The sequence below is a fragment of the Anopheles stephensi genome, chromosome 3 (genome assembly GCF_013141755.1).
Source record: "Anopheles stephensi strain Indian chromosome 3, UCI_ANSTEP_V1.0, whole genome shotgun sequence".
Classification (NCBI taxonomy): Eukaryota; Metazoa; Arthropoda; class Insecta; order Diptera; family Culicidae; genus Anopheles; species Anopheles stephensi.
In genome coordinates, this window is record NC_050203.1 from 85,485,714 (window position 1) to 85,498,900 (window position 13,187).

At 49.0% G+C, this 13,187-nt stretch overlaps 3 protein-coding genes across 7 annotated transcripts in view; 2 read left to right on the forward strand and 1 right to left on the reverse strand.

The window, feature by feature from the left end:
- The window catches only part of LOC118513900 (cysteine-rich with EGF-like domain protein 2), a 29,627-nt gene extending 19,636 nt beyond the window's left edge, over positions 1 to 9,991 (reverse strand). The window contains exons 1-4 of one of the 5 annotated variants that reach the window (XM_036060222.1): positions 9,859 to 9,991; positions 8,695 to 9,659; positions 8,524 to 8,619; positions 55 to 77 (exon numbers count right to left, since the gene is read on the reverse strand). In XM_036060222.1, the coding sequence (XP_035916115.1) occupies positions 70 to 77; positions 8,524 to 8,619; positions 8,695 to 9,526 (936 nt within the window). In that variant the 5' untranslated portion in view covers positions 9,527 to 9,659; positions 9,859 to 9,991 and the 3' untranslated portion in view covers positions 55 to 69. The other 4 variants (XM_036060217.1, XM_036060220.1, XM_036060218.1 and 1 more) reach the window with 4 other exon arrangements.
- LOC118513901 (uncharacterized protein YJR142W) lies at positions 142 to 7,155 on the forward strand. Its single transcript, XM_036060223.1, has 4 exons — positions 142 to 1,250; positions 2,277 to 2,410; positions 2,490 to 3,150; positions 3,226 to 7,155. The coding sequence occupies exons 1-4, from the start codon at positions 1,166 to 1,168 to the stop codon at positions 3,426 to 3,428; spliced, it is 1,083 nt and encodes a 360-aa protein (XP_035916116.1). The 5' UTR covers positions 142 to 1,165; the 3' UTR covers positions 3,429 to 7,155.
- Positions 9,992 to 10,403: 412 nt separating the features above from the next.
- Positions 10,404 to 12,835, forward strand: LOC118513899 (inactive selenide, water dikinase-like protein). The gene is made up of 3 exons (XM_036060216.1): positions 10,404 to 10,953; positions 11,014 to 11,543; positions 11,615 to 12,835. The coding sequence occupies exons 2-3, from the start codon at positions 11,037 to 11,039 to the stop codon at positions 12,296 to 12,298; spliced, it is 1,191 nt and encodes a 396-aa protein (XP_035916109.1). The 5' UTR covers positions 10,404 to 10,953; positions 11,014 to 11,036; the 3' UTR covers positions 12,299 to 12,835.
- Positions 12,836 to 13,187: the final 352 nt, after the last annotated feature.

Consider the following 13,187-nt stretch of genomic DNA (forward strand, 5'->3'; position numbering starts at 1 on the left):
CCCACCCCTGGTTTAGTTGGACCCGATCGTCCTGATCTCAGCGTAGCCCCTATGAGGACACACGTGATTTTACACTCCTGTTGGAAGAGAGAGAGAGAGAGGAGAGATTTTATCGTTGCACGCGGAACGGCAGAAAAACGGTAACGTGTGTTGTGGTGGCGCGCGCGGAATGTGAATCATTTTCAAGAGTGTGTGAAGCAGACGAGAGAGTGAACCCAGCACCAGTGGCAGCAGTAGCAGCAGCGGCAGAAAAGCCGGCTGGGTGGAAAAAGTGTTTCTGCAGAATTTGTGCAGAGGAAAATCTGCTTCTTCCGTACGCCACCAAACCAGCGACGACAATGGTGTTGGTCGCACATGGGTTAAGCGCTTTTCACCCAATCAATATTAGTAGGCTGTGCGTTGTTGTTCCAGGCTGAAAAAGAATCCCCCAGGTGGTGGTGCTGCACCGTGTGTTTGCTTTGGCTCCAGCAAGCAGTTTTTCACGAAAAACGAAAACCGGAGTAGCTCCGTTGACGCTTGTGGTGATCAAAACGTGTAACCGGGTGTTGGAAAAGCAGAACAGTGTCGTCAATCCATTGCAACACATATTGCCCGCAACAACAAAAAATCACAGGGTTGGAAAATCGGTTTTCCGTTTCGTGTGTTTTTCTTGTGGTGCGCGTTTAATGAGATAAAAAAAACAGGTATGCAAAAACGTACGAAAGCAGGTCGGTGCCGCCATTTACCAAGAGGGCGTTAATACGCGGTGTTGTGTGTGCGATAGTGGTCATTACAATTTTTGTGACATAAGCAGCAGAAGCCTGCAAGATATCCTAAAGGATGATGTAAAAGAAAGTGAAGCTTACTTCGACAGTATCCTTGGTGCAGTTCCATCGATAAGAGCCGCGGTATTCTTCTTCTCCTGTGTCAGTCAGGTCGTTGTCGACAACCCCCTATGTGTCAACCGCGCTGCTGCTGAACGTGAAGGAACAGGCAGAGGCGCCTGTATGTTTGTGTGCGGCGACGACTTGTGAACGAACACAAACACACTAACACACAGTCAAAGTAGCCGCAGCTGCAGTGGTGTAGAGAGTGTTTTGCCAGCAACACCATCATCCGAAACCACGGCAGCCACCAACAACAGCAACAGCAGCAGCAGGCACCGTCATCGTTCAAAACATCAACAATGACATCGGCAAGTGATGAGCCAGATCCCAAGATGTCACGGTTGCTGAAGCTCGCCCAGAAGTTTAACTGCTTCTATCTGAACGGTAAGTGGTGATTTCGGGATGATTATTGGACAATTTGGTTTTGCTTGTAGGTCCCGTGACGTGTTCTTGCTTGAACGATGGATTTGCAAAAAGGGAATTTCACGTACGGGGAAATATAGCAAATAGCGGTTCGCTACTGCTTATGTGGTCGTTGTCGCCGTCGTTGTCGTGGTTGTAATAATCCGCCCTAATGATTGCATAAAACCAAATCGGACGGAAATACGATTGCTGTGGCCGCGTTGGAGGCAGGCAAATGTGATAAAACGGGGAGAGTCAACCATAAGCCACTTCCTTCCACTACGGTTGTATAAGCAAAAGTGTGACGGACTTTCGTGTGGCTCAAAAATCGGAAAATGTGTGACCAAAGGTGAACCCCGAATGTAATCTACCGATTGGCGGAAGGGCTTGCCAATCAATCGAAAGGGCATGATAAGAGACAACACACAGCAAACAGAAAAAGCGTGTATGACGAAAACCACACACGCGGGATGACGGTACACAAACACAAAATTGCAATTGGAACGCTTCCCCTCGGTGCGCTACGGTACCGCCGCAATCCACACCCCAGGTCCATATCTCGCGAGCGCATTGGTGAGAAAATTTTAAAATAAACTTGCTGCTCTAACAAATATGTGCCATACGGCCGGTTGGCCGCGTACCTCCGCCGGGGAGTGAAAACAAGCTCATTAAAACCCGTCACGTCACTCAACTACGGCCCGCCACGACATTTCTGCCCGTGAGTCGCCAAATCGGAGGCAGGTTTGGCCGTTTATCAGCTGTTTGACCAAAACCGATAAACAACTGTTTGCTTACTGGCTTAGCTCTAGCCATTCCCTACACACAGACACACACACACACCCAATGCGATGCTGAAGGTTCCAACGTGGCGCGTAGAACGCGCACCACGCAGCGCAGAAGTGCGCTAATCGCTTTGCCATCTGTTCCAATAATGTCTTATCATGGCCCTTGTTGAGGGCGCACTACTATTGCTACTATCATTGTCCTAACTTTGACGTGCATTTTTAGGTTTCATGAAAGGTGACTGCCGTCCGTTCGTTGTGGACGGCCACCAGGTGGGACTGGTCAGCCAGAATGTGATCGAGCAGCTGCTCAAACATCCCGAAGTATTTCACATCCGTGCGCCGGAGCACGGCAAGCAGGTAATCAGCAGCATCAGATGAATAGTAATCGAACTATCGAGAGAAGTAACACACAGTCTCTTCTTTCCGGTTCTTCCAGAACATTGTCGAACTGAATCCTGCCTTCCGGGATTACAATACACGCTCGCAGCAGGTCGACCGGATACTGCGCGAATTTCGCAAACAGGGCATGTTCGTGGCGCTCAAGGGATGGCGCGACGAATGCTACGATGTGAAATCGTCCACCGGCTCCCTGCTCAAGATGGACCGCTCGGCCACTTGCCTGTTCGGGGTGCGCAACTACGGTGTGGAAATTAACGGGTACGTGCGTCACCCAACGAAAGGCCTCTGCATTTGGCTCCAGCAACGGTCCGATACGAAGCAAACGTGGCCCGGCAAGTGGGACAACATGGTGAGCGGTGGGCTGGCGGTCGGGTACGGTGTGCTCGAAACGGCCATCAAGGAAGCGGCCGAGGAAGCATCGATACCGGGACACTTGATAAAGAATCTCGTGTCGGCCGGGTGTGTGTCGTTCTTCTTCGAGAGCGAACGTGGCCTGTTCCCCAACACGGAGTTCGTGTACGATCTCGAACTGCCGGAAGACTTTGTGCCTGATAATTCGGACGGTGAGGTGCAGAACTTTCAGCTTTTACCGGCCCACGAATGTCTCGAGCGGGTGTTTATGCCCGACTTTAAAACCACCAGCTGTCCGGTGGTGATCGATTTTCTCATCCGCCATGGTATTATTACGCCGGAAAATGGTAAGCAAGCTGTCCTGGGCGGGCCAGCTCCGCTCGGAATATGCTTATTACTGATTTTTTTTTCTCTTCTTTTAGAATCAAATTTTACGCAGGTTATCGAGCTGCTGCACGTTCCGCTGCAGAGCCTATACACCTACCGTACGACGCCAAACGAAGAAGCGGCCAATGCCCACGTTATGACTACCACCGCAGCTACCATTACAGCGGCCACAACAAACCAACGAGATCTCAACAGTAGCAGCAATAACAAGAACAGTATCGGGAATGGTAAGCTCTAAAATCAATCGAACGACCTCCCTGCTCGGAGAAACATAGTACGTAAAGGTGTGAACTGCATCAACGAGAATGAAGACAAGCGCTTCAAGCGCCCCAGCAAGCAGTGGAGAAGATTGACTAAAGCCATCTGCTTCAAGACAATGTGGCACAGGATAATTCGTCTGTTTTTGCCACCCGACAACCCGAGTACGTAAAAACCATAGCAATGCACATTTTATGTTACAGCAAAGCCGCGTAAAAGACTCGAAAAAGGCGGTCAGAGAAAAAGGCTAGCTTTTTGTTTTGGAAGTGAACGTTATTATAGCGAGTTGTTCTTAAGAACAAAACAATTACTAATCTTTAAAATCAAGCAAAGGAAAGGAAAGCGCATATACATATGTGCACACGAGTTTTAAACCGTTTCAATTTTAGGTTTGTTATGTTAAGTCCAAAGTAATGATTTGTTTTCCTTCGTTTTTACAATGCAGCATACAATGCTTAGCAGATGGAATAGTGCGTAAAACTATCACGTAACAACACACATTCATAGGGGTTAAGGACAAACCAAGCGCTGTAGCAGCTACCAAAATTTAAACCCTGTTGACACAATCGGTACCGTTCTACGATGAGCAGTTCGATAAGGCCAAAAAGCAAACAGAAACTCCCGACATAGGGCGGAAGTTTGATGTCACCGTTTTGTTTTGTACAATCAAACGTAACAACAATTTGTAGTCTGGTTACTGTAGGATGTAGTACACTCTGGTGGCCTGAGAGAGGGTGATTTATGGAAATTGTTGTGACCCAGCCACGAGTTCTAGAAGTCCAGGCAAAAACCTCTCGAGGTTGAAGATTGGATTTTTTTTTCCTGGTGGCCGATCCGTTTTCCCCGGCTGCATTAGATCTCCCTCAGGTCTGACCACTTGATCCAGCCAACGAGCTCGCTCTGCTCGTGTACGCCTCGAGCCACACGGGTCGCTGGTGAGGACCTGCTTCGTAGGGCATGAGTCCGGCATGGTCATCATGGTTCATCCTCCTTCTCCACACGCCCTGCTCACACACAACACACACACACCGCCAAAGATAGTCTGTAGCACCCTAGGACTACGGAAAATGTCTCAGTTAACTTCGGGAAAAGTCTGCAAAGTGAAGTGGACACAACAAAGCAAGCAATTTTTATGCCAGAAACCCCATTTTTTAAAGGCTTGAAGAGTGTACTATCCTCCTAACAGTTTGTAACACACACATAAACAGGTAGCCCCCCATCGGAATGATATCTAGTGCTGTTCTGGTCTTAACACAATCATCCACAGGTAGAAAACTATGTCCGGCTCGATACACACAAACAAAACTTACTTACTACACTCACTTATCAGCCGCTACAATCGCTTTGCGGTTCTTGGCCTGCTGCAACAATCCTCGATTTAACGCCATCGTCTGCCAATCCGTCATCCCGGCTGTTCTGACGGACGCATCAATTTGGGCCTACCACGCCTCCTCTGTCCGTGTGGACGGCCTTAAAGGACTTTACGGGCTGGTTCGTCCGGTGTCATTCTCATGACGTGACCAGCCCACCGGCAGATTGGTTGGAAATCGGTCAGGATTTCAGCCTTCCTCCAACCACCGAGTAAACTAACCGCGTGGGTAGAGTAGCTCTAGCCGCATGAGGGGTCAGAGCATCTGAGAGATTCCACTCAAGTAGTGCTGGAGATCATTCCGAGCAGCCTGAGTGTACTTACTATCGGCTAGGAATTTTTGTACCAATATTCCAGGAGCGGGGAGAGTCTCATATCTTCTTTTTCTTTGGCACTACAACCTCGAGAGGTCTCGGCCTGCCATTTCTGGCTTTCTGTGACTTAATTTTACCCGTAGAAAAGGAGTCAGCCTTTCGTACGGGGAGGCGGTCTGGATGGGATTTGAACCCCGGCCCTGCCGCTGTCGCCTCGGCCACCGGACCGCCCCAGAGTCTCATATACCCGACGGTTATTATGGGTTACTCCCCCAAACGTACCGCGGGAGCCAGCTACAGCTAGGCTAGTGGGACGCAATCTCAACCAGGTTTGAGCGTCTTCATGGTCACGGCCATAACCGATACCATTAAGGTAGGCTCCCAGATCGACCGCGACAGCGAGGTTCTCGTCGACTGCCTCACGAATTGCTCCGTACTCAACAGTTCTACCATCCCTAGAGGAGGTTACCTGGAGAAGGCGGCGCCACAGCAACATGACCGCGTAGCACTGGTACATCCCCAAAGAGAGATATCATTTTCCGATATGAGTGACCGATCAGCATCATAAAGCCAGTGAAATCCGCGTGGAACTCCAAGGCTTGATGAATCTCAGTGAACTCCATACCGCCATCAAAGATGGCTTCATAATTTGAGAGAAGCGGATCACTCTTGTCGGTTGTGAATGTTTTGGACCACGTGTTCAGGACGAAGTACTAAACCAATAACTCACTAGGGATGAAATTGGTTAAATTGGACAAAAAACACATTAACTCAATAAGATTGCTTAAACCATTGCTTGGTAATCCTGTGGATGACTGTGTTATGCCCCTGGGAACCATTGGATGTCGGGGCAGATTTATAGACAAGCACAGCTTAGAGCACTTTTAATCATATAACGTCTGCCAAAAAAAAGTAAAATCGAAACCCAACAGTAAGCAATCAACAAGAAGAAAGAAAGAAAAATCAATCGTACGTCGGACGTCTCTTTACCAAACCGTTCCGGGTATTAGGCTCAGGAAGGAGGAAACATTGCCAGCAAAGAAACAGTAGCAAATCCTGCATCAAGGCCCGTATTTATCGTCTGATTTCGTTTTTAAAAAAAAGGTATGCGATCTGGCTGCTCGTTTACCGTTCTGCTAGCAACGAGCTATCCACGACTGAACCATGTGAACTGCGATGCGCGCGTATTATTGGTTTTAGCTTGTAACACTTGGAATGCTTAGCAGGAAACGAATCGTAGCGGGCAGGGGAAAAGGTAGGTAATAAGGTGGAGGTTAGCAGCGCATAGAGAGTTTCGAATGAACAAGTTAAGTAGATAGGTAGAAAATAAGGACGACCTTATACGTCCGTGTATTATGAATCATTTAGAGAGCTCCTGTGTGCGTGTGTGTGTGACGAAAGGACGGAAGCTAAGCTAGGCTGCTTTTGCGACTTGATTTACCCCCTCTGTGCCATTTCAATTCAACGACAAGACTATATTACATAGATGTATCACCCCGTCTCTCCTTCAAGGCGTATCACCAACATGACGAACAACACTGACTGCTACAACTACTACTACGCATCACACGCGTTTAAAATAAGGCTTCCTATTTAACTAGCCATCACACGCACGCACGCACGCACGCACGCACGCACGATCTACCGCGTTCTTAACTTGTTCTCAAAACTCTGGTCTTTTGGAAAAACCAAAACCGACAGCTGCTAACGGCAGCGCAGCATTCAAGGACGCGGCGCGTGGACGGATGCTGTCCTTAGGTTAGTCCGTTTTGCTGTGTATCCTGTACTTTTTTTTTTTGTTCGTTGTACTATTATTATTATTAATGTTATTCTGATAGTCTTTTCGATCGATCATCACCGTACCGGATCGGAAGGGGGGGGGGGAATCGAACCGGATCCGAGAAAGCGTAACTGGTTTGGAAGGCGGTGAGAAAGAGTGGGAGGTGGAGTAAATATTTATTGTATTAAACCTAGAATCTGTTCTTTCTTGTATACCCTATAAAAGCGAGATATTCAAAAATCAACCGTTGAGTGTGGCTTTTTTGCATTAGCTCATGAACCGAAACCAGATCCATCATGAGGGAAGCAATTTGCTCGGAATCGTCACAATTTGTACTGCGAATAGGCTGAGTAACAGACCAGCGGTTGCTCATCATGTCATGAAAATAGCACCAGACAACCCGGCCCTCTGACATCGTCTGTCTTTCGGAGTGTAGAACAGTTCCTCGGCGGTCTGTACTGATTTTCCAGGCCGGCATGCCTTATTGGGTACGGGGAAAAATTGGTTTATTTTTCGACGCATGTCCCTCTCCCACATAAGTTAAGCTAATGTTGATCACATTTCTCTAACGATACTGCTTTGGTGTTCCCTTCAAAAGTTGTCCCTCTGCTGCAGCTGCTGTTGCTTCTACAGTTCATCGGATAAGCGGACCTCGGCGTCATCCGGTGCCATCTCATCGGACTCATCAGTATCAGAAGCCACGGTACTAGTCGAATCCAACCCTTCCAATGAACCTTCCTCCAAAGAATTTCCCGACGAGGTGGCTGCTGTTTAGCGGGTCAACCGGGAAAACAAATAGGCGCACACATTAACACACTCTCTTCTTTCGCTCTCGCTACAAAATTTCTCAAGTTTTGTCACGTTTATTTTACTCTAAAATGCCGTCTTATTAATGTTGTTCCTTCGTTTCTTTTCCCCCTCCCTTGTTTGTTCTGATGGCGACGCTTAGTGGAAGATTAATGCCCGTGCAACCGAAGCCGTCGTCGCAGTCCTAGGACTACGTATCTCCAAAAATAATCGCACACAGCATTGCGCGATGGCAGATAAAATTGAGCGTCCCGAATGGATGAATATGCGTCCCCCCCATCCCTTTGTGCCCGCGTTTCCACGGGAAGTTCTATTTTTATTAATGCTGCTGAAGAATCTCGTCTAATATCCGCGGCGAAGGGGCCGCCGGTTGCTGCGGGGCAGTGTTGAGCCAGTACTCCGACACGGAAATGTATACGGCGACGGCCAATCCGACGAGTGCCGCGAGCCAGGTCGAGTTCTGTAGCACGATGCACGTGGCAATGCACAGACCGAGGTAGGTTAGGTACCGGGTAAAGGTGGCGTACTGATTGCGCTTCTCGTTGGACGTATCTGTATGTGTGTGTGTGTGGATGGGTGGGTGCGGACAAACGGACAAATGGTTAGTCGTCACCACGGCAAAATACCACTACTGTACAAAACGATAGCATTCCAGGCCATACAACAACAAAAAACAGAAACCAAACGGAACTAAAGCACTGTGTTTTTCCGGCGCAAACAACACACAAAAACAGCGCTCAAAATGAAAATGCGAGCAGACTGAAGCAAAGGAAAAATCACTCTAAAACATGCATAAAAAGCTTACCTGTACACATGCCATCCCGAAGCTCGTATCCTGCGGCACAATTTTCGCATAAATCGGGACCATCTCCGTTGCAGCCATCGCACGATTTATCACACTCTGGAAAATTGAGTCAAATTTTCCGGTCAATCCTTTGCGGAAGAGTATTTCTCTCTCGCTCGCTCGCTCACTCACCTAAACAGCTGTAGGATCCTTCATTGTTCACGCAAAACTGTTGCCTCGTGCACGGTGCCTCTTTGATGCATTCGTCCACATCGACACACCCGCCACGGGCAGTATCCATCACCCATCCGGCCCGACACACGCGGCAGGCGTTCGGCCCAGCCCCAGTGCAACCTCCGGCAGCACACGCTTTATGGCACCGGCTGCAGAGCAGCTTCGTATCATCCCGGAACGCCTGATAGAATTCCTCCGTGCAGCTATCACAGTTATCGCCGGTGTAGCCCTCGTCACAGGCACACTTCCCGTTGCCCTTGCGCGTACCGTTGCCTTTGCACTTGCCGTTGCCGAAACAGGTCGGGCACGGTTCACAGTGCGGTCCGTAGAACCCATCCGGGCAGCAAACGGTCGCCTGCTCCACACACAACCACTGGTGCAGATCGGGATGGGTGGTTTGATGGTTTTTCCACCATTCCTCTATCTGCGACTCGTAATCTTCCGCCAGCTGATGGCACTGGTCCTCGCCGCGTGTAACATCCGTGCAGAGCCGCTCCTGGATCTCCACTAACCGGAGCTCGCTCGTCTTGTAGCTACCCAACCGTTCCTCCTCCCAGGCCGCGTCACCACCGTCGTGTTTGGCCCGCTCCGTCCGCTTGATACCTTCGCGGAACGAGTTCACCAGCACGGTGCACGCTTTGCAGGGTGGCAGCTTTTCAGTCTTGAGCTTATCCTTCTTCGCTCCTCCGGCGGAGGAAAAGGATGGCGGCTTTGGTATGTCTCCGAGCGAGAGAAATGGCAGCAGGGCCACGACCAGAAAGCATACGATAATGCTACCCGTTTGTCTCATCTCGCGACAGCGACACGTGTATCCTTGTGGAACTGCTGCTCGGTATTCCGGTTAGCACCGATAGTGATAACACAGCGCACACTGCACCGCCAACCTAGCACACGCCTTCCCGGTAGAGTACGGTACCGTGGATCTGTATTAAGGAAAAATCGATAACCATTATCGTATTGAACGGATGCCGAATAATGTATTCAATATAGCTTTTTGGGGGTTTAAATTTTACTGTTTTGAGACGCTCTCACGTGGAGAAAGAACTTTTCGCTAGAGAATGTCCTATTCTGGACTTTTGATCGTCGATTTTTAGCTTCTAGCCTGCGTGCGTCCACACTTACCAGCAGTTTCGTAGAAGTTCGAGAGAATACAAATCCTTTCCCTGCTCGTGGGCCGGCCAGGTAGGACACGACGAGGAAGGGAGCGATGCCGGGAGTTTTGTTTTGTTAAACTGACGTGTACCAAACTTCGAACATTGTTCGCCCAAGGTTTATCAACATCGTGGTGTGAAACATCGTTTCGAAAATGTAACGAAATGGGAATTTATTGTCCATTACGTTTCTACGATTATGTTAGTTTGTTTTTTTGTTGCTTTTTGGCTTATTTTTGCTGATACTAGCTAATGTGACATTAAAACGATAACAAAAATTCACTTTATAAAAAATGTCCAGCGCATGTTCCAAACATGCATAGACCACAGCCTGTTGGCACTATACGGAAAATCTTGCTGCGGTCAAAATAACCAAACACAATGAGATAATTTAGTTGAAAAACTTATTACAGCAGCAGTAGCTTGGCTATCTTTTGGGCTATTAAAAACCCTTCAAAAAGTTTCCCATATTCGGTACTCCTAATTTCGTAGCGGAAGGTTTCGCACCCGCAGCAATAAACCAACGCTGATAAACGTCTCGCATGACGTGCACCCACTGTGCGCGCCACTTGCCCAAGGTTAGCTAAAGGAAGCTTCTAGATTCTTTGCTTTGTACGTGCCCTTTCTCTTTCGCTATCCCTGTCAACCATCTCTTTCGCTCGCACCGCATCGCATTTCTTCGCCAGTGCGCGTGCATTTTACATCTATCTGCTTCGTCGCTAAACTTTTGCGTACAATAATATACGATAGGTATTAACCTTTGAAAAATAGCCCAAGCAACTTTTGCGTCCACTCATTCCGCGGCCGGCAGGGTCTGTAAAGCGAGCGATCTTGTTGCCATTCAAAATTTTGTGATAAAACGCCTGTGGAGACAAAAGGTAAAAAAAACAAAAAAAACGTGCGTGTGTGTGGTACAGTTGGCAGCAGTATCGGTGTTGAGTTGAGCGCGTGAAAACCTTTCAGTCGGAGCAGGCGACGCCACTTGATTCGCTACCTCTGCCAAGCCTCTACTGCATTGCATCGCATCGGAAGCCGGCTGCACGGAGATTGTACGCTCGTACGAATAGTAAGTAGACTGCGACTATTCGTTACCGCGGATGGGATTTTAATTTACTTCCGATTTCAGCTTCCCGTTTAGAGTGATACACCATGGGTGATTATCAGCAAGATCCGATGGTCCATCTGGAGCTAACCGGCAACACCGGTCTGGTTCTGCGTCGGCCCTTTGATCCGACCGCACACGATCTCGATGCATCGTTCCGGTTAACGCGATTTGCCGACCTGAAGGGTCGCTGCTGTAAAGTGCCGAAGGAGGTGCTGGAAAAGCTGGTCTCCTCACTGCAGCAGGACTACATGCAAGACCCGGACCAACCGTTTATGCCCATCACTTCGCCCCGGATCGGTATTGGGCTGGACTGTTCGGTCATTCCGCTGCGGCACGGCGGTCTGTGCATGGTGCAGACCACGGACTTTTTCTACCCGATCGTCGACGATCCGTACATGATGGGGAAAATCGCGTGCTCGAACGTGTTGAGCGATTTGTACGCGATGGGTGTGACGGAGTGTGACAACATGCTGATGCTGCTGGCCGTAAGCACGAAAATGATCGAAAAGGAGCGTGACGTGGTCATTCCGCTGATAATGCGTGGTTTTAAGGTACTTTGCTGCTGCATTTCCGGCTTCCCGTTGTCCCAGTTGCATTGAGATATGATCCATTCGTTTTGCAGGATTCTGCTCTGGAGGCGGGAACGAGCGTGACCGGTGGCCATAGTGTAGTAAATCCGTGGTGCACAATCGGCGGGGTCGCCACGACGGTCTGCCAGAACAATGAATTCATCGTGCCAGATAATGCCGTCGTGGGTGATGTGCTGGTACTGACGAAAGCGCTCGGTACGCAGGTCGCGGTCAATGCGCACCAGTGGTTGGATCAGTCGGAACGATGGAACCGCATTAAGCTGGTCGTGTCGGAGGAGGACGTGCGGAAGGCGTACCACCGTGCGATGGATTCCATGTCGCGGCTGAACCGAGTGGCGGCACGCCTGATGCACAAGTATAACGCACACGGTGCGACCGATGTGACCGGCTTTGGATTGCTTGGCCATGCACAGACGTTGGCGTCTCATCAGAAGAACGAAGTGTCGTTCGTGATTCACAATTTGCCCGTAATCGCCAAGATGGCTGCCGTGGCCAAGGCGTGTGGCAACATGTTCCAGCTGCTACAGGGCCACTCGGCCGAAACGTCCGGCGGGCTGTTGATCTGTTTGCCACGCGAACAGGCCGCCGCCTACTGCAAGGATATCGAGAAGCAGGAAGGCTGCCAGGCCTGGATCATCGGTATCGTGGAGAAGGGTAGCCGCACGGCCCGAATCATCGACAAACCGCGAGTGATCGAAGTGCCGGCCAAGGATTAAGACATCCCCGGTGAATTCCCCCTTTTCTTTTGCGTTTAGTGTGTATGAAAAACTCATTCATTTGCTTGTTACATCCTTCCCTTTGTAAACACACACACATTCATATAGGCGATCGTGACATTGGACCACTTCGTTCGTACACTTATATAAATGCAATATCCTGGATGCTCTGCCCGTTGCCGGAGCAACCAATGCTTTTCGCTCGAGGTTTTACACACAGCACAGGAACAGGTGTACACGATTGTGGAAAAGGGATCAACAGGAAGGCAAGCATACGATGTATGTGCGGAAGAAAATAATTTGTATAGTAAGCGCGCTCGCACAGCAGACGGCCGTGGCCATGTCTTCTTTTTCTGTTTTACTTTTTTGCCTAACATTTAATGCGGAAACATTTTTTAGCGAGTACAAGAGTGTGCGTATGGATGAAAGATGGACGAGAGAATCAGGAGAAGAATACGTTTATGATTAGCACTGCACTTAGAATTAATCCAATGAAAACTGCGTAAAATAAACGAAAAAGATGAATCATACAACTTATGCACTTGCGGTTTTCAATGTAACATCTTCGCTCATTTTCGCCCAAATCGATCACCGACCAGATCTTCCACGGGAAAGGGAAAATTTTGGAAAAAGATGATTAACATCCGGCCATACTAAGACAATACGGTCCTGGTAGCGTTTCAAGAGGTACGCTGGGTATTCCCTGCCCATTTCTATGAGAGACTTGACTGGAACATGAGATAATGGACTTTTCGAAAGGGACTAATAACAACAGGCGATTCACCAAGGCTTGTCACCAAGAGTTGGAAGATCTACTACTGTTCGGCTACCTCACGAAAACTCCGTCCGCAGATAGACCACATGTTGCTGAGCCTAAGGACAATTGGCT